Consider the following 26,654-nt stretch of genomic DNA (forward strand, 5'->3'; position numbering starts at 1 on the left):
CCTCTAAATTTATATTTAGCTTCTTGGGGTTCATTCTAAGAGAATGATCCAATAACCAGCAATGGTTACTTTTGTTCCCTTCTGATATGCACTACCTGCTCCTTGCTGAACAGAAGCAGCGCTAGGCATTCATGATTTGATATTTCTTTTTTCTTTTTTGCAGGTTTTGGCCCGACCTGGGTTTGAACCTGCCACCTCCGGCATATGGGGCCAGCGCCCTCCTCCTTTGAGCCACAGGCGCTGCCGCCCCATACTTTGATATTTCTTAGAAATATTTTATGTTTCAGTTAGTAAGTGACATTTGCTGTAGTTTTTGTGGTATAACATTTTTCTCAAGTTATGGGAGTTTTCTTCCCTTTCTAATTTGTTGATAGTGTTCCCCTCAGCCTCCAAGGAATTTTTGTTCAATTCTACCAGAAATTTTTTTTTTTTTTTTTTTAGAGACAGAGTCTCACTTGATGGCCTTCGGTAGAGTGCCGTGGCCTCACACAGCTCACAGCAACCTCCAACTCCTGGGCTTAAGTGATTCTCTTGCCTCAGCTCCCAAGTAGCTGGGACTACAGGCACCCGCCACAACACCTGGCTATTTTTTGGTTGCAGTTTGGCCGGGGCCGGGTTTGAACCCGCCACCCTTGGTATATGGGGCTGGTGCCCTACTCACTGAGCCACAGGTGCCGCCCTGTACCAGAAATTTTTATTTGTGACAGCGTCTCATTCTGTCACCTGGCTAGGAGTACAATAGTGTCATTATAGCTAACTTCAATTTCAAACTCCTGGGCTCCAGCTATCCTCCTGCCTCACCTCCCCAAAGGGCTAGGATTATAGGTGTGCACCTCTGTGCTTGGCCCCTACTAAATTTGTTGTTTTAAAATCAGATGTAGGCAAATTATGGCCCAGAGGCCAAATATGGTCTTTCCTGTTTTTTAGGGACCATAATGGAAGAGTGGTTTTGCAGTTTTAAAAAGTTGGGGGAAAACCAAAGAAGAATATTTCCTGACATACAAAACTGACCAAGTTCACATCTCAGTTTATTCGTAAGTAAGTTGTATCGAAACATAACCAGACTCGTTTGTTTACACGCTGTCTGTGGCTGCTTGTGCATTCTAAAGGCAGAATCGGGCAGTTATGGTGCCCATGTGTCCTGCAAAGCTAAAATATTTACTAGTTAGCCCTTTACAAAAAAAGTTTGGTGACCCTGGTCTTAGAACTCAGTGATGGCATATTTACCCTCTTTTACCATATTAAAGTATCAGATGGGATGCTTTCAGCTGCAAGCAATGGAAATCATGACCGAAACTTGCCTGAAAATAAAAGTATTCATTATCACATCTAGACAACTTCCAGGCATGAGACGATCGTTCTCTACGTCTGATTCTCCTGGCTTTGCAACCGTATTAGTTGTCATTGTTCTTCAGTATCCTCCCTGTCAACACCAATTCTTTTAAATTTGATTCTCTTAGTTACTTAATGACACATGTGGGATCATTTGCCCAGACCCATCCATTCCTGGTGATTTGTACCATGCATAGTGTTTCTGCTTTAGCAAATGTAGTTTAGGAACATATTAATCTGACTTCCAATCACACGATCAGGTGGGTGGATAGTGTTGGTGCCATATGCAATAGTCATGTCCCAGGCGTCAATGATGCCCACGTTGAGATCTTTGAAAATATCCTTCATGGTAAGATATTGAATGTAACCATGAAAGTCTCCAAACCTCTCTGCATCAATGTGCATCTCCCTAATGTTTTCTGTCTTAATGATCACTTTCGTAGCCGGGCTTCTCAGGAACAGCCGTTCAATAGCCTTTCGGACACTGATGGCCCTGCGAAGGAAAATGTCAAAGGGGAAGGGTCTGAAGTGTTGGCCAAAGGTGATGACAATGGCTGTGTTTTTGTCCCCTGGTAGCCGGTCAATTTCCCGAGACATATAATTATCGTCTATCTGAGAGTAGAGCTGAAGAGTGACAAAAGGATGGCTGTGTTTTTTCCATTGAATCTGAGTGTGTCTCTCTGCATCCAGAAGTACATGTTTCTTAAAAACTCCAGTTTCATGAAGATCAAAAAATTTTAGTGCTGGTAAAAAAAGAAAAAAAAAATAGATTTTTTAACGAGAAGGTAGCAATATTTTTTAAAAAGAATATCCTATCATTTACAAAACTCACCCAACCTAGATTAGCCAGCTAGATTATTTCTGACTGGAGTATTCCTACCTGGTGATTACCACCAGGTCATATGTGGAATGTAAAGTGTTTTATTTTTTGAGACAGAGTCTCACTGTGTTGCCCAGATTGGAGTGCCTTGGCATCAGCCTAGCTCATAGCAACCTTCAACTCCTGGGTTCAAGTGATTCTCCTACCTCAGTCTCCCGAGTAGCTGGCACCACAGGCACCCACCACAACACCCAGTTATTTGTTCTATTTTTAGTAGATACTGGGTCTCATTCTTGCTCAGGCTGGTCTTGTGCTCCTGAGTTTAAGTGATCCTCCCGCCTCAGCCTCCCAGAGTGCTGGGATTACAGGTGTGAGCCACCTCAACCAGCCTTCAAAATGTAAAGTTTCATTGGAATTTTTAAAGAGGAACATTTCTTATGAAAGAGAAAATAAAATATATTTTAAATTTAAAGGTCCCCAATTCAAAAAGATAAATGAAGTCAAGAACAGATCTTAGGAGAGACTAGAAAGCTCATTAAAAGTACTTTAAAATCAGTCTGAATTTCTAAAATAATATAACTACATACTTTTCACAACTCGGGGTATGTAGTAGACCCACTGGCGCAGAGTAGAGTCTCCCAGGAGGTAAATGAGTTTTCCTTTTAAACAGCTACTTATCTTATCTGAGTCTAACTGAATCTGGTTGCAAAATGTTGTCATCCACCTTCCTTGTGAGGTATAGCCACCAGGGACAGGCACCTTCATTCCAGTTTGGCATTTCTCTTTCATGTTTTCACTCCCTGGTAACAGAGATACTTGGGGTGACTGGTTTTATTAGCACAAGTTAAACACGCAGCCTTCTTTCTTGGTCCTTCCTGTCTTGATCACTTTCTCCTTTCCTCTTCATCCCCTTTCCTACGTCTATCCCTTCCTATTACTTTCTTTGATCACTGGCTTTGTTTTAGGCACTTGTACTCATCTTCAGAGAAATTTGGAGTCACCTTGCCTCCCCCCTGTTCCTTTTCTCCCAGATTGGGTCCTTAGCTAAGTCTGGATGTGCTGGTCTTTCTTTGCCATCTTCACTGGTTCTGTGCTGACTTGAGTCTTCGTCTCTAACCTGAGTGATACCAGTGATCTGCTAGTCGGTGTCCTTTGCAACAAATCCCTTCCCTTTGTCCCATTAATGAAGACATAATCTTAATTTTTGTAGGCTAAAAAATGGCCTCCAAATATAAGAAGATGTGCACATTTAAAAAACTTTCAACAGCATAAAATACCTAGCTTGACTTGATGTCTTTTGTTTTTAAATTGGACTTTGCTAAAAGCAACGTGCAGTGGCTAATACAAATCAGTTTTCCGAGGTATTCCAGCAAGTTCCACTAGAATACTAGGCTCTGTTGGCGCACGGCCCGGCTTCCCAGGTGTCAGGGGTAGCAGTGCACCCAATGTTTTCCCAGGCCCCGGGGAAGATCACCAGGCTTATTCTGTCCTGTCTCCTTGCCGCTCTCCCTCGCCTCTGCCCATCCCGGGCCAAATGCCTCCTGTTTAGATTTGTTACATCAGCACTTTAGTACTGATGCCGCATTCTGTATTATGTAGGAAACAAGCATGTATGCTGTGAGAAAGGCCCAAATGACACATTTTGCCACGTATGATGTGCTTTTGTGTGTAATGTGCACCCACTTTGGGGGCCCAAACTTTCAGGAAAACGCCCCTTCAGAAAGTGGCCAGCTTCTTGGCTGGAGAGACACCACTGGGGAGGGCTGATGCTTCCTGGAAAATGTGCAGATTACACTGGCTTCTGCAGCTGCCTGCTCTGTGAAGGCTGCCCTCTCTCGTGGGAGCCCTTCCGTCTCCACCACGTCAGGGACTGTAGGAGATGGCCATGTGCATGGCTGGTGGGGTGGGAGCTTCTGACGCTGCTTGGCCTGTGGGCAGCAGGCGGGTCTCTAAGGACTTCATGGGGCTCCCAATCCCCTCCGTGTGGCCAGGCCTCATCGGTCCTTGCCCTGCATGGCCACAGCTGGTCTTGCCAGCCTTGCCATTGTTCACTTCCCTGATCATGGCGCTCTGTGGAGGCCACTTCAGCCCACTCCCATGGATCCTGGATTCTCCTGGACTGGAACCCTGTCACCTGCTAGGCCCAGGTGGAAGGACATAGTGGCCCCAGGAGGCCTGCTGAGCTCCCCCACTCCTAATTTATTATTAATGTGCACTCTTACTTTTCCCTTAAAATTTGGGCAAAAACATGTGCATTATACACGGCAAGATATGGTCATAGTGACTTAATAGTAGAAAGGCATTTCTCCCTTGCACAACAGACCTATGGTGAGCATGCCAGGGCTTATATGATGACATTGCCTGGTGTCAGAGACTCTGATTCCTCCCATCTCATTGTTCTGCCATTCTTTCTATTGCTGTTGTTGTTATTACTATTATTATTAGAGACAGGGCCTCCCTGTGTTGTCCAGGCTGGAGTGCAGTGGCACAATCATAGCTCACTGCAGCCTCCAACTCCTGGCCTCAAGTGATCCTCCCACCTTGGCCTCCCAAAGCACTGGGATTACAGGCATGAACCATGTATTCTGCCTGGTCTGCCATTCTTAATATATGGAATATATGGCTTCAGTCTCATCATCCAACCTGGGGTTTTCCTTTTTCACATTATATCTGTCATTCTGATAGTAGGAAGGGGAGGATAGAAAGGAAGGGCCAGTTGTTTTGCTTTTAAGGTCATGACCTAGGGGTTTCCTCTATCACTTCCATTCATAGTGCTGGAAAAACTTAGTCATGGCCACAGTTACCTACAAGGAGAGATGGTCATGATTCAGCTAAAATAAGGGTTTCTGTTCCTAAAGAAGGAGGAGGGCATGGATACAGGTAGATGGCCCACCGTCTCTGCTTCACCCTACCTGCTCAGTTTCTTTTTCTTTCTTTCTTTCTTTTTTTTTTTTTTGAGATAGAGTCTCACTATGTCGCCCTCGGTAGAGTGCCGTGGTGTCACAACTCACAGCAACCTCCAACTCTTGGGCTTAAGCGATTCTCTTGCCTCAGCCTCCCAAGTAGCTGGGACTACAGGCGCCCGCCACAACACCTGGCTATTTTTTGTTGCAGTTGTCAATGTTGTTTAGCTGACCTGGACTGGGTTCGAACCCGCCACCCTTGGCGTATGTGGCTGGCACATAACCACTGTGCTACAGGCGCCATACCTGCTCAGTTTCCTAAAGGCCTTCCATCTCTGGATGCCTGTGTTCCCTGAACAATGCATTCTTACTTAGTTATACTGTATTTGTAACTTGCAGAGAAAGTCTGCTGGTGTTTTCAGCAGCATTGGAAATGCACCTGGAATAGCTCTTATGTTCTGGTGATTTGGCTTCCTGAAGGGAGTTTTCATAGTCCTATACTTATGTAGGACTTTCAGTCAGACATGATGGGGCCTCTAAGGAGGCTTGATAGTATTATATCCTGGATGGTTGAATACCATGATCTGGAAACTTAAGATCCATAGTTGTTAAATATTCTACCTCCTAATAAGGTACTGGCATGCCTTGGTCAGAAGACAGCCTTTGAGCTTGTTGTAAACCATCTTTTGTATAATATTTATGTGCCAGCATATTCATTTTGCCACATCCCAAACTTAGCTCCCCGAAGGACTATTTTGAATATATAACAAATTATCTTATGATTACTCAATGTATTTTAGAATAGGTCTGAGTATTCTGAACAGCATGTGGGCGATACTATTAGGATTTTGTTTATTTTTGATTAGAGATTATGGTAGGCAGACTGATGTGGGCTAGATATCCACACCCTAATTCTTCAAGCGTGTGAATATGTTGCCTGCCTTGACAAGAGGGACTTTCCAGATGTGAGCTAGGGGCACAGACTTTGAGATTATCTGATTCAACCCAAACTAATGCCAGTAATTCTAAAAATAAAAAAGGGAGGGAGAAGGGTGGGCCAAATACGTGATGTGAGGATTTGAACCACTGCTATGGCTTTGAACACAGAGGAAGAGGCGCACCTGGAAGGTGGCAGTCTATAGAAACTGGAAAAGGCAGGAGGCGCCTGTGGCTCAGTGGGTAGGGCGCCAGCCCCATATACCAAGGGTGGCAGGTTCAAATCCAGCCCCAGCTAAACTGCAACAAAAAAATAGCCTGGTGTTGTGGTGGGCACCTGTAGTCCCAGCTACTCGGGAGGCTGAGGCAAGAGAATTGCCTAAGCCCAGGAGTTTGAGGTTGCTGTGAGCTGTGATGCCATAGCACTCTACTGAGGGTGATAAAATGAGACTGTCTCTTAAAAAAAAAAAAAAAAAAAAAAAAAGAAGCTGGAAAAAAAGCAAAGAAATGGTTCTCCCCTTGAGCCTCCAGAGAGGGTTCAGCTGTCCAAAACTGGACTGCTGAACTACAGAACTATAAGATTATACATTTTTGTTGTTTTAAGCTACTTTATTACAGTAGCAATAAGAAAATGATACAGAGACAACTGACCCTTTTTTAAAATATGAAGTCATCTGAATCCAGAAACAATGTTTTTTCTTCTGTTACATACATTTTATTTTATACCCCTTAGTAACATTTTAAGCTGCCTTTTTATAGATCGTGCATTTTGTTAAACTGTAATTTAGGGTATTTTTTTTTTTTTTTGAGACAGAGTCTCCCTCTGTTGCCCCCAGCTACAGTGCTGCGGCATCACCCTAGCTCACAGCAACCTCAGACTCTTGTGTTCAAGGGATCTTTTTGCCCCAGCCTCCCAAGCAGGTGAGACTACAGGTGCCCACCACAACACCCAGTGAGTTTTTCTATTTTTAGTAGACACAGGGTCTTGCACTTGCTCAGGTTGGTCTCGAGCTCCTGAGCTCAAGTAATTCTCCTGCCTTGGTCTCTCAGAGTCCTAGGATTACAGGCGTGAGCCACAGGCCCCATCAGTGTAGGGTTTTAAAACGCAAAATGTATCACGCCACCTGCTCTTGTTTATGTGGCTCTCCAAATTATCCTGAATTAATGCCGAATCCTCAGGGTGGCATTGAGAACTCCCATAATTTAGTTTTTTCCTCTTTTTAGACTCACCCTTTGGTACCTTCCACCGTATGCTCACCCTATTGGCTTGTTGAATAAGTCCATGATAATTTTGCTCATGACTAGAATTGTCAGATAAAAAGAGATCAGAGAATAAATATCGGACATCATATTAAATTTGAATTACTTCTAAGGAGTAAATTTTTAGTGTATGTTCCCTACAGCATTTTGGCCTTATCTTATTGTATATAACATGCAGGCAATTAGAAATTACTCAATTTAACTGATTCTCTGCATTATTATTTACTTAAATTTGGTAGCGCTACCCAGCTTCCTTCCTTCCTCCCTTCCTTCGTTGCTTCCTTCCTTCTTTCCCTCCCTCTCTCTTTCTTTCTTTCTTTCTTCCTTTTTTTGAGACAGAGACTCAAGCTGTCATCCTGGGTAGAGTGCTGTGACATCATAGCTCACAGCAACCTCTAACTCTTTGGCTCAAGTGATCCTCTTGCCTCAATTTTTCTATTTTTAGTAGAGATGAGGGTCTTGCTTTTACTTAGTCTGGTCTCGTACTCATGAGCTCAAGTAATCCACCTATCTTGGCCTCCCAGAGTGCTAGGATTACAGGTGTGAGCCAGCATGCCCAGCCACTACCCAGGATCTTTATAAGATTTCTTATTCTCTGAATATAGCTATTCCTCAGGGCACACATACTGACTTTAACATAAGCATTGTTACTCTTGTCATATAGTTGATTGGTTAAATGTATTTATTTTTTATTTTTTTAGAGACAGAGTGTCACTTTGTCGTCCTCAGTAGAGTGCTGTGGTGTCACAGCTCACAGCAACCTCCAGCTCTTTGTCTTAGGCAATTCTCTTGCCTCAGCCTCCCAAGTAGCTGGCACCACAGTCACCTGTAACAATGCCTAGCTACTTTTTTTTTGCTGCAGTTTGGCCAGGGCTGGGTTTGAACCCACCAGACTTGGTATATGAGGCTGATGCCCTACTCACTGAACTATAGATGCTGCCAGTTAAATGTATTTAGACTGCGAGTTTACTGAGAATTTATTTTTTTCCATTTGCCCATAGTGCCTCACATCTGTCAGACCCTCAATGAATATTTGCTGAATAAATGAATAATAGTGGTAATAAATCATTATAAGTTAAGTAGATCTCATAATGAATATTCTTGGCAAAATGAGATAGACTAAATTTAGGAAGTTATTTTAAAGCTAGGGTAGTATAAATACTTCATAAGCAACATGGCTTTGGGCTTGTCAATTAAACATTTAATAAGGTGGAGGCCACATAAAATTGGTAAGTGCATCAACTAAAAATTAGGAGGTTGTGCCAACAAAGAATTAGGAAGCCAAACCCAACATGTTCCCACTCTGAAGCTGTCGGATCCACCAAAGATATTCACACAGGGCCTCAGACCCTAGGGTGAGGAACTCCTGGGCTTAAATAAGAATGTAGGATACTCCTACATTTTTCTCCTTTTGGATAAATCAAGATGAAATCTTTTATAAACAGAGTTTGAAATAATTTCTTTGAGTTAAATTTCTCTTTATTTGAAGTCCAATGTGATTGACACGTAGGCACCTGCTAGGAATTGTGCTCCAAAAAACTACAATGGCTGGCATTAGGATTGATAAGATTTCCTCCATAAAGAGATGTGCCAACAGCACCTGCCAGCGGACAGAGCAGACTTACGGTTACATCGGGAGACATCGATGTGCTTGAAGTGTTTCAGCATTTCAACTCCCACCTTGTACCTTCAAAAAAAAAAAAAAAAGGACGAACAGTCAGCCTACTGTCTGTCTGTATAACACAGGCAACACGAACCACTTGCTTCTGAGTAAAGGGTAACTTTTAATTTTGTGTAACTGAAAGTTATGATTGATGTACATTTGAGAAGTATATTGGCTGTTTCTAGAGAATAGGATTCTGGAAGGCTGTCTATGCTATCGAGAGCACCTGAAATCAGCTCTCCGCCTCCACCACGTGCAATTGTCCTGAAATTTTAGATTTAAAAACATTTTATAATTTACAAGTTCTCTTCTCTCTTTCTGTGTCCGTATCACCTCTTCCAGTCTGTACAATATTTTTCTTGATTACTGTGAGTCTCTAATTGGGCAGTCTGTCTCAGTTTGACTGCACCTACATTCTTCAACATAACTGCCAGAGGACACGTTCTCATTGCAACAGGAATTGCATTACTGTTTAAAACCCTGTATCATCTCCTGATCACTTATCTAAGGAGTCCAGGTTCCTAGTGTGGCACGTAGACCTCTTATCAGGGCCTCTGCTTCCCTCTTTATTTACATTTCCTGCTCTGGTTACCTTCAGTTTCCCCCACAATCTTGCTTTCTGACATTTGTGAGGAAAGGTAATGCATTTGCCCGGTCCACTGCTGCATCCTTAACCTTGGTTATCCTGGTTGGCAGAGGGCAGTGTTTAGCCTGATGTCTGAATAAATGTACGTTGAATTTCTTCCTTCTAACTGATGAAAGACAACCCAACTCTTCCTGCTTGAAAGCTCTTACCCTCCCTTTGACTCATCCTTTGTCTCAAACGTGTGTGTGTGTGTGTGTGTAAGTGGAGGCGGGCAGACACAAAGAGGTCACGGGGAGAGTGGGGACCCAGCTGCAGGTACAACAGGTGTCAGTGGTACCTGATTCTCTGCTATGGACGTTTCTTCTGGCCCAATCCTGAGAAGGGCAGGAATCAACACGTTTTCATCCTTACTGGGACTTAGGCCTAAGAATGGTTGGTGGATAGGAAGAGATTTGGTGAGCTGTTCCGTCAGAGATAAAGGGAAAGAGACGGAAACCCAGCCAGGCTTTCATTTATTCAGGAGACTGAGGGATTAGAGATTAGGAGCTGACACAGGGCTTACAAGGGGAGATTCCGAATGTGGGTTATTGTTCTGTGTTTGCTGTTTACTCTTAGGTCATATTTTTTGAAAGCTTAAGAAAAAAAAGCTCTTAACTTGACTTTGAAAACTGCTAAGAAAGGGATTGCTGAGAACCTGGCATTGTACTCTGTCACCAAGCCCAGAGAAAATAAATTCTCAGAGGAGGAATATGGGTATTAGCAGAATGAAAAGGAAGAACAAAAGGGAACGAGCCCTTGAGGCTCACGCAGAGTTAGAACATGAGCAGAAGGCTCTGAAATCCATCTGTGTCTTAGGGCTTGGCTCACAGTTCCGGGATTCGTGGTGGCAGATAGTTGCCCTTAGCAAATCCTCAGAGTGGCCTCTGAAGAGCCCCTGATGGGTTCATCTAATGCAGTAGCAATGAAAATAATTTTTCAAGCTCAGTGGAGAAGAGAGAAACCAGGAAGTGAGCACCTGTGTAGGGGACAAAGGCATGGTATTTATGCAGCTGTGAGGGAGAACATGCTTACACCCTGGTTTTTGGAGGCCTGTTCGGCCAGCGGTTCAGGAATCACTAGGTCATAACTTGGGGAGTGGAAGGATTTCTTCACAAACTCTGAGGAGTTTGTGATCGTGAGATCACTTGGAGATGACTAGAAAGATTTACTCAGGGTGCAGTGTGGAGATCGGATTCCAAGGGGTGTGACTGATGGGAGGAAGACCAGTTGGGAAGCTGCTATAGGATATCCAGATGAGACGATGGTGGTCTGAACTTGGACAGCAGCACTGGACATGGGGAGAAATGGATGAATGCAAGATATTTACAAGGGTGAATCAATGGACTATGACATGGCATGTTAAGGAGTTCAACATCTGTGAGCACAGAGCAGAATAGTTTTCTACCAAATATATTGTGTAAAACTCATAGCTCTATTATAGAAAACATGACTGAGTCTGACAATACCCATCATCCTGGAGAAGAAGAGGCCTGTACAGTATAGAGTTCCACCTGTGCAGCCCTGTTATTGAACTTTTCAGGAAAAATGCAAACTTGGGCACCATGAAGACACCACATGCTTGACCTTGAATAGAAGAGGCATCTGAGAAGGTCTTTCTCAGTTTTAATGTGGGCAGTGTAGGCCTACCTGGGGGCACTCTCAGTGTGTTGAGAACTACACATACCTGTGGAAAAGGCTTTTTTCCTGCTCAGTGAGATAAGAAATGTCCCGATTCCTGGTGGACATGTGAGTCAGGGCCTCACAGGGCATGTGTTGTGGTTTCACACAATAGAAGGCCTCTTGGTCTCTATTGTCCAGGTATTCACAGAGCTCTGCCCTTGACTTTGGGGTCAGGCCACATTCAGTGAAGACGTGGGAGGTGACGTTAACAAATTTTCCTTTGAAAATAACCTTATCGTAGCCTTGGTTCCTGGCCCTCCAGAGAGCCGATGCCCCTTCACTGGGGTGGATGAGCAGGACAGATAGGGAGACCTGGCCCTCCCAGAACAGAATGAAGGTGACAAGGTAGGTGCCGTTGTTGAAGTCAGTCACCTTTCCTGCAGCGCCTGCCTCCAGGGCTGGGGAGGACATCCTGGCCCTCAGGAAATCCCCGCCATATTGCTTCCTGTGCCCCAAGTGGTCCCTCGCCTCCAGCAGGACGTCCAGCTGGTCCCCCACGCAGTATGTGAGTTGAGGGTTGAGGATGGTGGCTGTGCTGTGTGCTGCGCTGGTGGTGGTGTTCACATGGGAGAAAGGTCTGGGCGGGATCTGCTGGTCTAGTTTCTCCATGATTTCCCGGATTCTCAGCTCAGTCTCTGTTGGTGACTTTATTGGGCTCATTGGTGTTTTGGGGAATGAGGGCTTCATAGTGGTGTTCCAGTGAGGGAGGAAGATGGATAAGTTTAAAAAAGACCAAAGCTGAAATGACAAGAAATGTGACATACTATGAAATGAACCTATTCCTAGTCATTTTTACTTATTTTGAATTTGAATATTGATTTATATATTATTTATATTGCATATTGAATATTTATATATTATCATATCATATAATACTATTTATGCTTTCTGGCAATTTTGAATAAAATGTGAACATTTACATTTTTACCTTAATATTTTAAAAAATACCTTAAGAGCCTTAGTTAAATATATGATATCCAAAACATGTAGCTCAGGTAATGCTTAGGAGTATTAAATTGGCGCCAATGCGCTTACTCTTTCTTTTCTTATACACCTTACTTCTGATAACTAATTCCTGTCATTTCTACCCCTGTGTATCTTTTTCCTTTGTCTAGTAGTCTTTTCTTCCTCAGCTGTATCAGAGTTTGAGTCTCCTCAAAGATGAAAGCTGCGTTCAGACTGCATGGAGACCGTCCGGCTTTCTCTCTATTTACCTTCCTGATTGTAGCTAAATAAGTTCTTCTAAAGCAAAACCATCCACGTGTCCCTGTTGAAAGCCCTTCCATAGCTTCTCACAACTCTTGGAATGAAGTCTGTTCTTAACATAGCTTTATTCTGTGGCCTATTTTTAACAACTCGTTCTTGCCCGTCCCTCCCTTGCACTTGATGTTTTGATAGAACTATTTTATTTTTAGGAGCTGACCTTCCTTTCTTTCAGCTCTTGCTTTTTACTAATGCTTCCTTTCCTTTCTGGACTGCTAGCTACCTCCTATCTGTTGACTTCTAATTTAGAAATTCTTGCAACCTTAGAGGTCACTGATGCTTTTAGCATTTCACAGTATCTTATAGGAACTCAAGTTTGGAGATTTCAAAACCTTGTTGAGAGTCAGAAGCACCTGCCAAGCTTTTCTAAAAACATGGATTCTCTGGCCACAGTCCAGATCAACTGATTCATAATCACTATGTTGAGGCAGTATGTTTTCCAAGAGCCTCACAGGCAACCCTGGGATCAGGTAGGTTTGAGAACAGGCATTACACACCAGTGATTGCCAACCCTCTCACACTTTAAAACACCTATCAAACTTTTAAAAAATGCATGACCAGGCTGCACTGTACTCTAGCGTCATCAGTAAAACCCTGGGGATTGGTAACAAAGTAGCAGAGTAAACCAAAACTGCCAAGAAATAAGGAAATGAAATATCAGTTAAAATGAAGATAAAGTTGAATCTTTGAAAAACCTTTGGCAAAGCCAGAACACAAATCCTTGGCAGAGCCAGCCAAGAAACAGGGAGACATGCAAACAGAAAGCCAAATAAAAACCTTTTTATATATCTCTGGAAAATATTTATAAAAACCTTATTTGTGCAAAAGAAAATAGAAAAATACCAACATCATTAATGAATGTCAATACAAAAATATTCAATAAGATCCTAGCCAACAGAATGGAATGACACATCAAAACAATTATACACCATGATCAAGCTGGCTTTATCCTAGGGTTACAAGGTTGGTTCAACATATGTAAATCTATAAATATAATAGACCACATAAATGAAATAAAACACAAAGATCATATGATTCTATCAGTTGAGACAGAAAAGGCTTTTGATAATATCCAGCATCCTTTCAAGATTAGAACTCTTAAGAAAATAGGCTTAGATGGGACATTTCTTAAACTGATAGAGGCCCATCCATAGTAAACCCACAGCCAATATCATATTAAATGGAGTAAGGTTGAAAACAATTCCACTCAGATCTGGAACTAGACAAGGATGCCCATTGTCACCACTGCTATTTAACATTGTATTAGAAGTTTTAGCCATCACTATTAGGCAAAAGAAGGGGATCAAGGGTATTCAAATCGGGTCAGAGGAGGTTAAACTCTCACTCTTCATGGATGGCATGATCTTATACCTGGAAAACCCCAAGGACTCCACTACAAAGTTCTTAGAACTGATCAATGAATACAGCAGTGTCTTGGGATACAAAATCAATACTTACAAATCAATAGCTTTTATTATGCCGCAATAGTCAAGCCAAAAAGATAGTCAAGAACTCTATTCCTGAGAAGTTGAATTTCATGGCTTTAGCTATAGAAGGTATTATATTTTTTTCTGAGAAGAGATCAAAAGGAATAAAGATCTTTTATTATACAGTAAAAAAAAAAACTCTATTCCTTTTACAGTAGTGCCACAGAAGATGAAATACTTGGGAATTTTTCTAACAAAGGAAGTGAAAGATCTCTATAATGAGAACTATAAAACTCTGAGAAAAGAAATAGCTGCAAGATGTTAACAATGGAAAAATATACCATGCTCCTGGTTGGGAAGAATCAACATTGTTGAAACATCCATACTACCCAAAGCAATCTACAGATTTAATGCAATCCCCATCAAAGCATCAACGTCTTACTTTAAAGAACTTGGAAAATAGTACTTCATTTTGTATGGAATCAGAAAAAAACCTGAGTAGCCAATACACTACTTAGAAATAAAAGCAAATCTGGAGGCATCGCACTACCAGACCTCAGGTTATACTTCAAATCGATAGTGATCAAAACAGCATGGTACTGGCACAAAAATAGAGATGTAGAGATATAGAATAGAATAAAGAGTCTAGAGATAAACCCAGCCACATATCATCATTTGATTCTTGACAGGCCTAACAAAAACATGCATTGCGTAGAAGACTCCCTATTTAACAAATGGTGCTGGGAGAACTGGTTTGTGACCTGTAGAAGACTGTAACTGGATCCTCACCTCTCCCATTGATGGGATCTCAACTAATGTGCACAATGCAAGGTATCTTTCTAAACAACTAAGTAAACTGTAAATGTCTTACAACAAAAAATAAGTGAAGTGATGGTTAATCTGTTTGATGGTTATATTAATCTGTTTTCCATATTTTATATTAAATCATCACATTGTACTCATAAATATATACAGTTATGATTTAATAAAAAATTAAACCAATATTAAAAAAGAAAATAGTAAAATGGTATAGAAAATGAACACGCAATGTATCAAAATATTATTAACAATAACAATATCAACATGATGATGACAAACATTTTTCTACTTTTCCACCTCCAAAAAAGAAAAAAAGAAAAGAAAAAGCTCACATGCTTTCATTGGTGACTACAGATATCCCTAGCCTATATAAGAGGAAAAGCTGTCTAATTAATCTGATGAGATAGGAATACGTTTCATACTTTAACCTGATGAGCATAATACTAGAAAAGTATGGGGCTATTTTACTTATGGACATAGCTTTTAAATTCTCTCTTTCTACATTTAAGTGTATACATATGTGCATATACAGGTAGATTAAATAGACACGTGAGTGTATATACGTGAGCATTTTTCATGATTAATTATGGATGAATTCAGGAGTGTAAAAATGGGACCAGGGAGATAAATCTTTCAGTATAATTTGCACCTTAATGGATTAAAGAAAACTCTCATGATTTTTCATTGTTCTCAAACTTCTCTGGGATTGTAGTTGATATATTTCAACAATTTATTTAGCATTAAAGTTCAGTAAATGGGAGATCTTGAACACTTTCAAAGTCAAGAAGAAGACAAGGATGTTAGTCACCTTAGCTAAACTAGTGTTCAACATAGAATTAAAAGTCCTGAACAATAAAATAAAACAAACAAATCAGAGATATGAGAATTGCAAGGGAATAGGCAGACTTTTCTTTCTATTTTCTTATCTTTTTTATTTAATCTTTTGTAGATGTTGTGATTATCTACAAAGAAAATCAGAGTTAGCAAAGTTTTATTAATATTAAGAGCATCATTGAAGAACTGAACACAATATCAAAAGCATTTATCTAGTAATTACTAAAAAATACAGTAGAAGACAGGTTCTGACTTTGATGGAAGCATTTTGAAAACTCTTTTAAGGTCATTTAAAGAAGGCCTGAATGAATAAGCAACTATAGTATTTTATAATGTAGGAGGGCGTAATGTTATAAAATTGTCAATTCTCCCTCAAAATAATTAAAAATTTTCTATATTTCTAATTAAACCCTCAAGGAAGAGGAGAGGGAAACTGGTTAACTGATTCTAAAATTTTGTGGAAGATTATGGCCTATAAATAGGAACTTACTTAAAAAATATCCTAAGATAAATTATAATAATAAAATAGGACTGTACAAGTCTACTAATCAAATAAAATAGATACTTTAGAAATAGACTTTATTATAGGTTAGTGATAACAACTGAAATCAGCGAATTATATTTCGTAAATTGTATTGGGAAAATTGTTTCACTATATTGGAAAAACCCTCACAGATTTCTATTAAAGACCTAAATAAAAATACAGTAATCTCCCCATTATCCAGCTCCCATGAAATTGGTAGATTCAGGAAAAATGTAGTTTCCAGTTGCTTGAAAGTTATTATTAAAAACAGAACTAATTCTATACCCCATCCTATTTACCATACCATGCCATAAACTCTGTATTGACTTGATATTAACATTAAAGACACCAAAATCAAGACGAACACTTCCACTGTATTATTAAAAACAGCTTTGTAAATGAAGTGCACAATTTAAGTTAACTGGCAGTCAATATACTTTTCAATCTCACTACCATATTTTTTTAACTTTGTGTAATACATATTGGCACTTGAAACTGTTACAGAGAACACATGGGAGCCAGGGGAGTGATCCATGGTTGGCTTACCGAGGCACGGTGCACTAAGTATAAACCCTGTTTTTTTTTTTTTGTTGTTGTTTTTTGGAGTTGGGGTGAGGTTGCATGCTGATTGCTTGAGTTTTGGATGACGGGGAGTTTACTGTATTACAAGTATTAAATAAGTCCCCCAAAACACAAACTATAAGAAAAAGTGTTTATGCATCCAATGACTTCAAAATTAAAAGTTTTATGTAACAAATGACATCGTACACAAAATTAATAGAAAACAGAATGGGGCTTGACACTTGTTGCACAGTGGTTATGGCACCAGCCACATACACTGAGGGTGACGGGCTGGAATCCAGCCCGAGCCAGCTAAACAACTGCAACAACAACAACAAACAACAAAAATAGCCAGACATTGTGACGGGTGCCTGTGGTTCCAGCTACTTGGGAGGCTGAGGCAAGAGACTTGCTTAAGCCCAAGGGTTTGAGGTTGCTGTGAACTGTGACACCACAGCACTCTACCAAGGGCAACATAGTGAGACTCTGTCTCTCTTAAAAAAAAAAAAAAGAAAACGGAATGGGATAAAATGCATATATTTGCAACATCTGAAACTAATAAGAAATTATCTGGAATATAAAAGTTACTACTAAAAATAATATAAAAAAGATATTAGTAATGTCAATAGAAAAATCAGCAAAGGATATAATTTGAGAACATGTATAAAATGTTTATCACATAATTAAGTATATTAAGAAAGTGATGAATGCAGCATAGAAGAATGTGTTAGTTAGACTGTGTATACTCACATAGTGGGAAGGGTGCAGGCCCCCAGACCTCATAAACTAGATTTGCATATGGAACATGATTAGATTTCAAAAAGTAATGTTGAATGAAAAAATAAAAATGACTAATATGTAAATGAAAATAAACACACACACTAATTCATCACTGTACACCTTTCAACACTATACCTAAATACATGTATTGAAAAGGAATTGAAATATTGTGAGAATAAAATAGTATGGAATGGTACCCCAGGGCAAAGGGGAATGAGAATATGAGTGGAGAATAAATTTTAAAACAAAATAAAACAAGAGTTCTGCTTAAGTTCATGTGCAATTTAAATAGTTGTAACTATTGTTCTTTTATAAAATTTCTATCTGGTGCTTTCTAAATATTTCTCCATCTTTGCTAAGATTTAAATAGTTGTGACTATTTAAATTGCACATGAACAAACTTTATGGGCACTCTGTATATGGCCAAATAGCTTGTGACTCCCCTTCAGATAGTAGTTATCAACACAGAACAAAATGCCAAAAATAACTACTTGAAAGCTAAGGAGCGTGAACAAAAGCAGGCAAATTTTGGAGGGAAGATGAAACTTGGAAGAACAAGGGAGCCATCAAGAGGCAAGTTAATTATTTTTGATGCATTAGCCTGAGGGCAGTCTACAGAGAAGCAAAGAGCAGATAAAACACAATAGAAATCTACTTTTTTTGGGGGGGGCTTAGACAACTTGAGAGTAGAGTCTGCAGCTGCCATAGTCACAAGGAAGGAGGGGGAGATCCCATAACAGAGAGAGACAGAAGATCCTGCCCCCAATTCTGAGTATGAACTTTGCTCAGATCTCTGGCTGACCCCTGAAGCATGCCTGTGGAGCGACACAAAGCAGCTAGTCAGAAGAACTCAACCGAGTCTTCAGCTACTTCTAACCTAAAGGGAAGCGGATTGCAGTTGGAATTGAATGAAGTTAACTGCGTGCCACCACCACAACAAAATCAACACAATTCTAAGGAGTAAAAGGGAATTCACAGTCTCCACAACGTAATGGTCACAATGTCCAGGATACAAGCCAAAATTATCCAGCATATGAAGAACCAGAAAAATGCAATCCTTCTCAAAAGAAACAATTAATGAAAAACCAACCCTGAGATAACCTTGATGTTGGAATGATAGAGAAGGACTTTCAAATAGCTGTTATAACTATGCTCAACCAGGTAAGGGAAAACATATTGTATTGAATGGGAAGATAATAAATCTTAGCAAAGACAGAGAAATATTTAGAAAGCACCAGGTAGAAATTTCATAAAAGAACAAAATATCTGAGATTAAAACGTCTTAATTCACTATGTCATACCACCTCTCTACTTCTCAATGTTTATCTGTTAGATCAAGCTTATGTTTATCAATTGTGTTTAGACCTTTACATTTATTAATACTAATTTTAGGTCTGATTTTTAAGTTACTGAAAGAAGCACTATAAAAATTACCACAGTCAATTTTAGCTTGCAATTCTGGCTGTTATCACTTTTGTATGTTGAGATTTTTTTGCTAAGGCCATTAAAATGTATGATTATTATATTTGTAAATTTTTCCTGTCATTTTATTCTTATTTATGTCTTATGTCTTGTCATTAAATTCCATTTTTTTTTTTTTTTACTTTTTGATATCAATATATTAGCCAACAGTTAGGGGAATAAAATGTTCAAGGAACTCAAAAAAAGAAAATATCAGCCAGAAATATTATAATAAGATAAATTGACTTTTAATTATAAAAGTCACAGACAAGTTCTAATGAACACATTAGAACCCAGGGACTATTTTGCCTAAATCCTTCTTTAGAAATCTATTAAACAGAATGAACTTCAAACACAAAATGACTAGTAAGTTTGATGTAGGGATTTGTGGTAAGAACTAAGTAAGTATTTACTTATGGAAACAATTCTAAATGAAGCCTACAAGGAATAGCATATAGGATGCAATGGCCTTGTTCTCTGACAATGTAATACTATACTATAGTAATACTATAAAAAACGGAGAATAGGTCAAGCTATGAAGAGTAGAATTACCTTATCAATTGCCTGGTAGTTATTAATTGGAGTAAAAAGCTATTACCTCAAATTGGGTGTTGAAGAAAAGGGTGGTTGGGGCAAAAAGAGGTTACTAGATAATGTTTGGGGCAAAAAGAGATTACTAGCTACTTATGATAGTGATTATTGGAGGGAACTGATAGATTTTAACTGCCCCCCCCAAAGGATTATATCAAGGGATTAAAATGAATGAAAACAAAAATGCAAACTTTACTAAATAATAATAAAAGCACTAAAAACAGAGCAAATAAATAGACCCTATAAAGATGCAAATATGTATGATTATAAAATAAGATACTATGACAAAACTGACACCAAACATTTATCACATCAATAAGTATAAGTGGGTTTATTGCATCAATAAATATTTTCAGCTTGGTTAACAATCAAAATCCAACTCTATGCTCTGTATAAGAGACACACTTTTTTTTTTTTTTTTTAGAGGCAGAATCTCACTGTGTCACCCTCGGTAGAGTGCTGTGGTGTCACGGCTCACAGTAAGCTCCAGCTCTTGGGCTTAGGTGATTCTCATGCCTCAGCCTCCTGAATAGCTGGGACTACAGGTGCCCATCACAATGCCTGCTTATTTTTTTTTTTGCAGTTTGGCTGGGGCGGGGTTTGAACCCGCCACTGTCAGTATATGGGGTTGGTGTCCCACTCCCTGAGCCACAGGCACCGCCCATAAGAGACACACTTAGAACACAGATTGAGAAAAGTTTTAAAAAGGATAGTCCTTAATGATGAAAGATTAAACACTTTTCCCCAAGACTGGGAAGAGACAGGAATGTCCTCTCTCCTATTCAGCATTGTCCTGGAAGTACAATAAAAAACAAACAAACAAAAAAAAAAAACAAGAAATAAGAGGTATACAGATTGAGAGAAAAGAAATAAAATTGTCTGTATTCACAAATGACATGATTGTCGATGTAGAATCTGCACAAAGAATCTATAAAAATCTCCAGAACTAATAAGTGAATATAGCAAAATTTCAAGAAAAAAGGTGAATTTATAAAATTTAATTGTTTTCTTGTATACTAAAAATGAACAATTGTAATATGAAATAAAGAAACAATTTTACAAAAGCACCTGAAAAGTGAAGTGTTGAGGTATAAATATAACAAAATATTGATTATATGTATTACATGTATGACTATATGATTATGCATATAATAATACTATAAAACACAATTTGAGAAGTAAAAAAGATTGAGTACACGGAGAGATATTCCATGTTCATGGACTGAAGAGACTCAATAATGTTTTCTTTTCTTGCTTTTTTTTTTTTTTTTTTTTTCAGACTTGAACTCTTAAGCTCAAGGGATCTTCCTGCTTAGCCTAACAAGTAGCGAGGACTATGAGTGTGTGCTGTCACACCTAGCTAATTCTTTTTTTATATATATTTTATATTTTGTAGAGATGTGGTCTTGCTATATTGCCCAGGCTGGTCTCAAATTCCTGGCCTCAAGTGTTCCTTCTGCCTTGTCCTCCTAAAATGCTGGGATTATAGTTGTGGACCACGGCCCTCAGCTTCTATATTAAGATGTCAGTTCTTCTCAACTTGACTTATTGATTCAATGCAATCTCAATCAGAATCCCCACAAACTTCTTTTTAGTAATCAATAAACTGACTCTAAAATTTATATAGAAAGGTAAAGGAACTAAACTAGCCAACCCAATTCTTAAAAGGAAGAATAAAACTGGAGGACTCATACTGACCTAGTTTAAGCCTTACTGCAGAGAGCTACTATTACCAAGACAATGTGGTGTTGGAAAGAGTGGACGCTCTGATCAAGGGAACATGACAGAGAGCTCAGACACATACGGATACAAAGATAATCACAGATTTTTGACAAAAGTACAAAGGTAATTTAATGGAAAAATGATAATCTTTTCCAAAAATAGTGCTGGAACAATTAGAACAATATGTGAAAAATGAACTGAAATACAGAGATCACTATTACACACATTTTTTTTTTTCAGAGACAGTCTCACTTTGTCACCCTCTGTAGAGTGTCATGCTGTCACAGCTCACGGCAACCTCCAACTCCTGGGCTTAGGCGATTGATTCTCTTGCCTCAGGCTCCCAAGTAGCTGGGACTACAGGTGCCCACCACAACACCCGGCTATTTTTTTGTTGCAGTTTGGCTGGGGCTGGGTTTGAACCCGCCGCCCTTGGTATATGGGGTCGGCGCCCTACTCACTTTGCCACAGGCGCCGCCCACACAATTGCACAAAATTTAACTCGAAATAGATCATAGAGCTAAATCAAAAATCTAAAATTTCCAGAAGAAAATGTAAGTAAAACTCTGTGTGAAAAAAAAATTGTGTGAACTTGGGCTGATTTTTTTTTTTTTTTTGAGATATAGAGTCTCACTTTGTTGCCCTTGATAGAGTGCCATGGTGTCACCATTCACAGCAACTTCAACTCTTGGGCTCAAGCGATTTTCTTGCTTCAGTCTCCCAAGCAGCTGGGACTATAAGTGTCCATCACAATGCCTGAATATTCTCAGAGATGGGGATGAATATGTGAAGCATGGGAGATATTCTGTATGATACTATAATGGTGGATACCTGACATTGTGTAAAACCCCATAGTATCTTATAGCACAAAGAGGGAATCTTAGTGTATGCAAAATAAAAAAATCAATTAGGAGATTGAGACACGTAAGGGTAGGACACAGCATGAGTCTGTCTTACAAGTCTGTGATGTAACCTCATGGAAGGGCAGGAGATGGGATGGGGTAAGGTGCAACTTTGGGAATGAGTACAGACTATAAGACTAAAGATAAAAGGAACTGCGTATAAGCACTGTACTCTCAGTTAACAGTTCTGAAATCATTGTGTAGGACTGAACAGATAAGTGGATAAGTAGATGGGAACAGATAGTGGGAGCCAGATTCCTCATTGTTGATGTGGGAGGTTGAGGCTGGGGTGAACCATGCTGTAATGGATGAGAGAAATACCAGTATAAGCTCATGTTTAGCTGACTGTAGATTGAAATGGAGATTATATGTTTTATATATATATAATCTATAAATAAATTTATTTATACATATAAATACATTGTAGATATGTGTGTATCACTAGTTAGTATCACATCTATGTATTTTTAGCTCTGTCTTCTGAGAGGCCCTAAAAGCAAAGACACTCAGATAGCAACAAAGCCCATGTCCGTATCTTGGTTTCTAACACCGTTTTTCAATAAAAAGAAACCAGGGCTCCTCAGCTAGGTGGCTGACTCTAGGGCTGGGCTGGGGAGTATACAACATGAGCCTAAAGCATCTTGTGCCAAAAAGCAAGGAATGCTGAAAAGAAGCAAACAAATAAAGGAACACAGGAGGCAACGGAAAGAGCTCTCAGTGGCAAAGCTGGAACAATTTGAATAAGAAAATAATGTACTGTTGGATTTTAACCCAAGGTACATAACAAATACACTAAGTGCCAAAAAATGTATACACATTTTAAGAAAGGGAAAAACAGTATTACAATAGTAATACTCAATATATACCAATAGCATTTGTTGTCTTGTATTTGTGTCTTGTCTCTCTTATAATGGCAGAAGCCAAACATGACTTCAGTAGTATAATCTTAATACAGTTTCTTTCTTAAAATGTGTACACGTTTTTTGGCACCCTCTGTACCCATGTGTCCACAATGATGTAAATAAATGTTTGAATAAACAAACAGATGGGGGATAATAGATAAATATTCTGTACAGAAGAATTTCAAATAATGTATGTGGCTACTCCTTACTCAAGGAGGTGGAGCAGAACTAGCCAATCCTGTGGGATTGACCTAGTGACCTCCTTCTAAGAAGTACGGGATGGAAAGGGGTCTGGGTGGAGGAAGAGTGATGTTACAGTGGAGAGTATTGACAAGCACTAGCATGGCCAGGTGATCAAGGTTAAGGTCATCAATGATAAGCCATGATGCTGGCACACATCCTTGATGTGATGTGATGAGTGGAAGGTCAATTTACCTCTGTAGACGTCCTTCCCCAACCCCATAAACTGTATTTAACCACAACGAAAACGACAAACTAAAATGGAAGGACATTTTACAGAACGCCTGCCACTATATTTTAAAACTATCAAGGTCGCCCGAAACGAAGAAAGTCTTAGAGAAGCCTAAAGAGAAAGGACACGTGTAAGGTGTCACCCAGGTCGCGATCATGAACAAAGGACATTAGGTAAAAATTAAGGAGCTCTGAATAAAATACGGACTTCCTATAATAACGTATTGGTATGTTTCATTAGTTGTGATACATATGCCACAATATAGTTAAAAATGAGGGAAATTAGATGCAGGGTGTAGAGGAACTCCCTATAATATTCTTGCAATATTTTTTGTGAATTTGGAACTATTCTAAAAGGAAAAGTTTATTAAATCTTAAGAAAATGAGAGATTGGACAATAATATGCCAGGTTGAAAAAAATAAAAAGAGAAAAAGGGGACAGGAAGATGTATTTGTAAAGTAATATTCACACCAAAAAGTAGTAAGACGCTGGGCGAGGTTGTTCACCCCTGTAAACTGAGGCAAGAGGATCACTTGAGCCTGAGTTGGAGGTTGCTGTGAGCTATGACGTCACAGCACTCTACCAGGGAGACAGCTTGAGACTCTGCCTCAAAAAAAACAAAAAACAAAAACATTGCTGATCTTAGGTTATGGAATTAAATAGCAGAAATAAAGATTTACCAAATACTAAAAAAAAAAAGTATTAAGAGACAAAGGAGAACATCTTATCTGCTAAACAATAATTAATTCACAAGTGAATAATATTTATACACGCAATACAGAAATACACTCACAAAGCAGAAACTATAAGAGAGTAAGTAGAAATAGATAAATTAATGATAAGCGCATTTAATATAATGAGCTATCTCAGGAATATCACGTGGACAAAAAATTAGTACGGTTATAAAAGAACTAATAACAATAAAGAAAGGTTTTGCAGACATATACTGAACTCTGAATTCCAGTAACAGAGAATATACCTTCTTTTTAAGAAGATACAAAATTTTACAAATATTGTCTATATCTTAGGTCTCAAAGAAAACCTTAATAAATGCTAATTAATATAAGTAATAAGAACAACATTCTTTGATTATAATGTAGAAATTTAATAGAAATTTATTTTAAAACCTCAAAATACCATTCCACTCTGAAATTAAAAAGTTCTAAAACAATTCTTGAGTAAAAAAATACAAAATCAAATTATAGAGTATTGTGAAAATAACCATAACTAACATGTTATATTAGAATCTATGAGGTACAGCTAAAACAATTATCAGATAAAAATTTACAGCATTAACTGCCATTTAAATAAGGAGAAAATAGCAAATGAGGTAAACCCCTCGCTAAAAAGTAAGAAAAAGGAAAACATTACATAAAAAGAAAGCAGATGGAGACTTTACCTCTTTCATGTTTACATGGATGGAGCTGGAACATATTCTTCTTAGTAAAGTATCCCAAGAATGGAAGAAAAAATACCCAATGTACACAGCCCTACTATGAAACTAATTTGGGACTCTCACATGAAAGCTATAACCCAGCTACAACTTAACAATAGGGGGAAGTGGGAAAGGGGGGGGTGGGTAGAGGGAGGGGAATCGGTGGGATCACACCTGTGGTGCATATTACAGGGGTATTTGCGAAACTTGGTAAATGTAGAATGTAAATGTTTTGGCACAGTAACTGAGATAAGGCCGGAAAGGCTATGCTAACCACTGTGATAAAAATGTGTCAAATGGTTTATGAAGTCAGTGTATGATGCCCCATAATCATATCATTGTATACAGTTGTGATTTAATAAAAAAAAAAAAAAAAAGAAAGCAGAAGGTTTTTTTTTTTTTAAATAAAATGTCTTTTTTTTTTCCTTTGGGTAAATATAGAGTAGTGGGATTGCTGGATCAAATGGTAGGTCTGCTTTTAGTTTTTTGAGGAATCTGCACATACAGAAATAACATTCACCAAAAATCAGGAAGCGGGTGGGGGAACAAGGGGATGTTCTATTTGCACGTGACGGGTACAACACACACTATCTGGGTAATGGGAATATTTACAACTTTGACCCAAATGATACAAAAGCAATGTATGTAACCAAAATGTTTGTATCCCTGTAATATTCAGAAAAAAAAAATAAGAAAGTAGAAGGGAGAAATTTATATGAAGATAAAAGCAAAAATAATGTATTAAAATACCAAAAATTAATAGAACAAACAAAAAGCTGTTTTTTGGGGGAGGGGGAAATAGACAAGCCAATTTAATCAACACAAAGGAGAAAAAACACAAAAATTCAAAATTAGAAATCTTTTTTGCAGTTTTTTGGCTGGGGCTGGGTTTGAACCCACCACCTCTGGCATATGGGACCAGCACCCTACTCCTTGAGCTACAGGCACCACCCCTCAAAATTAGAAATCTTAGTGCAGAAAATCTGAAAAGAAACAATTTAAAATGTCATAAGATGATTTTTCATAATTTCAAGCAATTACATATGAGAATCTAGATAAAATGGTTAATTTAGAAAATACAACCTGTCAAAATTAACCAGCATGGCATAAAAAAAAAATAGTGAAAAAATAATAGAGCACTCCCACCGAAAAGCACAAACTCTAAAAATCAGTCAATCCCAATATTACTTGGTCAATTTCAGAGCACTATAAGCAAAAAATAAACAAAACCCTCCAAGTATAATATATTTCCCAAGAACCAATAAAGCTTGTACTAAAGAAAACCATAGAGACTATAGATGTGTGAATATCGAGGCACAAATCTCAAAATATTAGGAAACAGAATCCAAATGAACATTACCAAAAAACAATGTGCGCTGGCTTAGAGAGTTGTGTTCCAGGAATACAAACTGGATTCAGTTCTTTTTTATTTTATTTTATTTTTTGCAGTTTTTGGCTGGGGCCAGGTTTGAATCTGCCACCTCCGGTATATGGGGCCGGCGCCTACTCCTCTGAGCCCCAGGCACCACCTGATTCAGTTCTTAATATAATCCATCATATTAATATAGCTAGTGAGAAAAATGATATGATTGTCTGTATGTAGGCACGAAAGGGCTTTGAGAATATTAGCACACGTTCATGTTAAAGACACTCAACAAAAACATTTATGGATCTTGTCGACACAAAATATATGCTTTAGTTCAAAATCTAGCATTTGACTAAATGGAAAGGACTAGAGGCTTT

At 38.9% G+C, this 26,654-nt stretch overlaps 1 protein-coding gene across 2 annotated transcripts in view; it reads right to left on the reverse strand.

Moving 5' to 3' along the window:
* Positions 1 to 1,539: 1,539 nt before the first annotated feature.
* Positions 1,540 to 26,654, reverse strand: part of LOC128589082 (NXPE family member 1-like) — a 26,901-nt gene continuing 1,786 nt past the window's right edge. Inside the window, exons 2-5 of one of the 2 annotated variants that reach the window (XM_053595971.1) lie at positions 11,224 to 11,957; positions 8,873 to 8,938; positions 2,740 to 2,948; positions 1,540 to 2,075 (exon numbers count right to left, since the gene is read on the reverse strand). In XM_053595971.1, the coding sequence (XP_053451946.1) occupies positions 1,540 to 2,075; positions 2,740 to 2,948; positions 8,873 to 8,938; positions 11,224 to 11,957 (1,545 nt within the window). Of the gene's footprint in view, positions 2,076 to 2,739; positions 2,953 to 8,872; positions 8,939 to 11,223; positions 11,958 to 26,654 lie in introns of those variants that run through there. The other variant, XM_053595972.1, reaches the window with a different exon arrangement.

Source organism: Nycticebus coucang, chromosome 6, assembly GCF_027406575.1.
Source record: "Nycticebus coucang isolate mNycCou1 chromosome 6, mNycCou1.pri, whole genome shotgun sequence".
Taxonomy (NCBI): domain Eukaryota; kingdom Metazoa; phylum Chordata; class Mammalia; order Primates; family Lorisidae; genus Nycticebus; species Nycticebus coucang.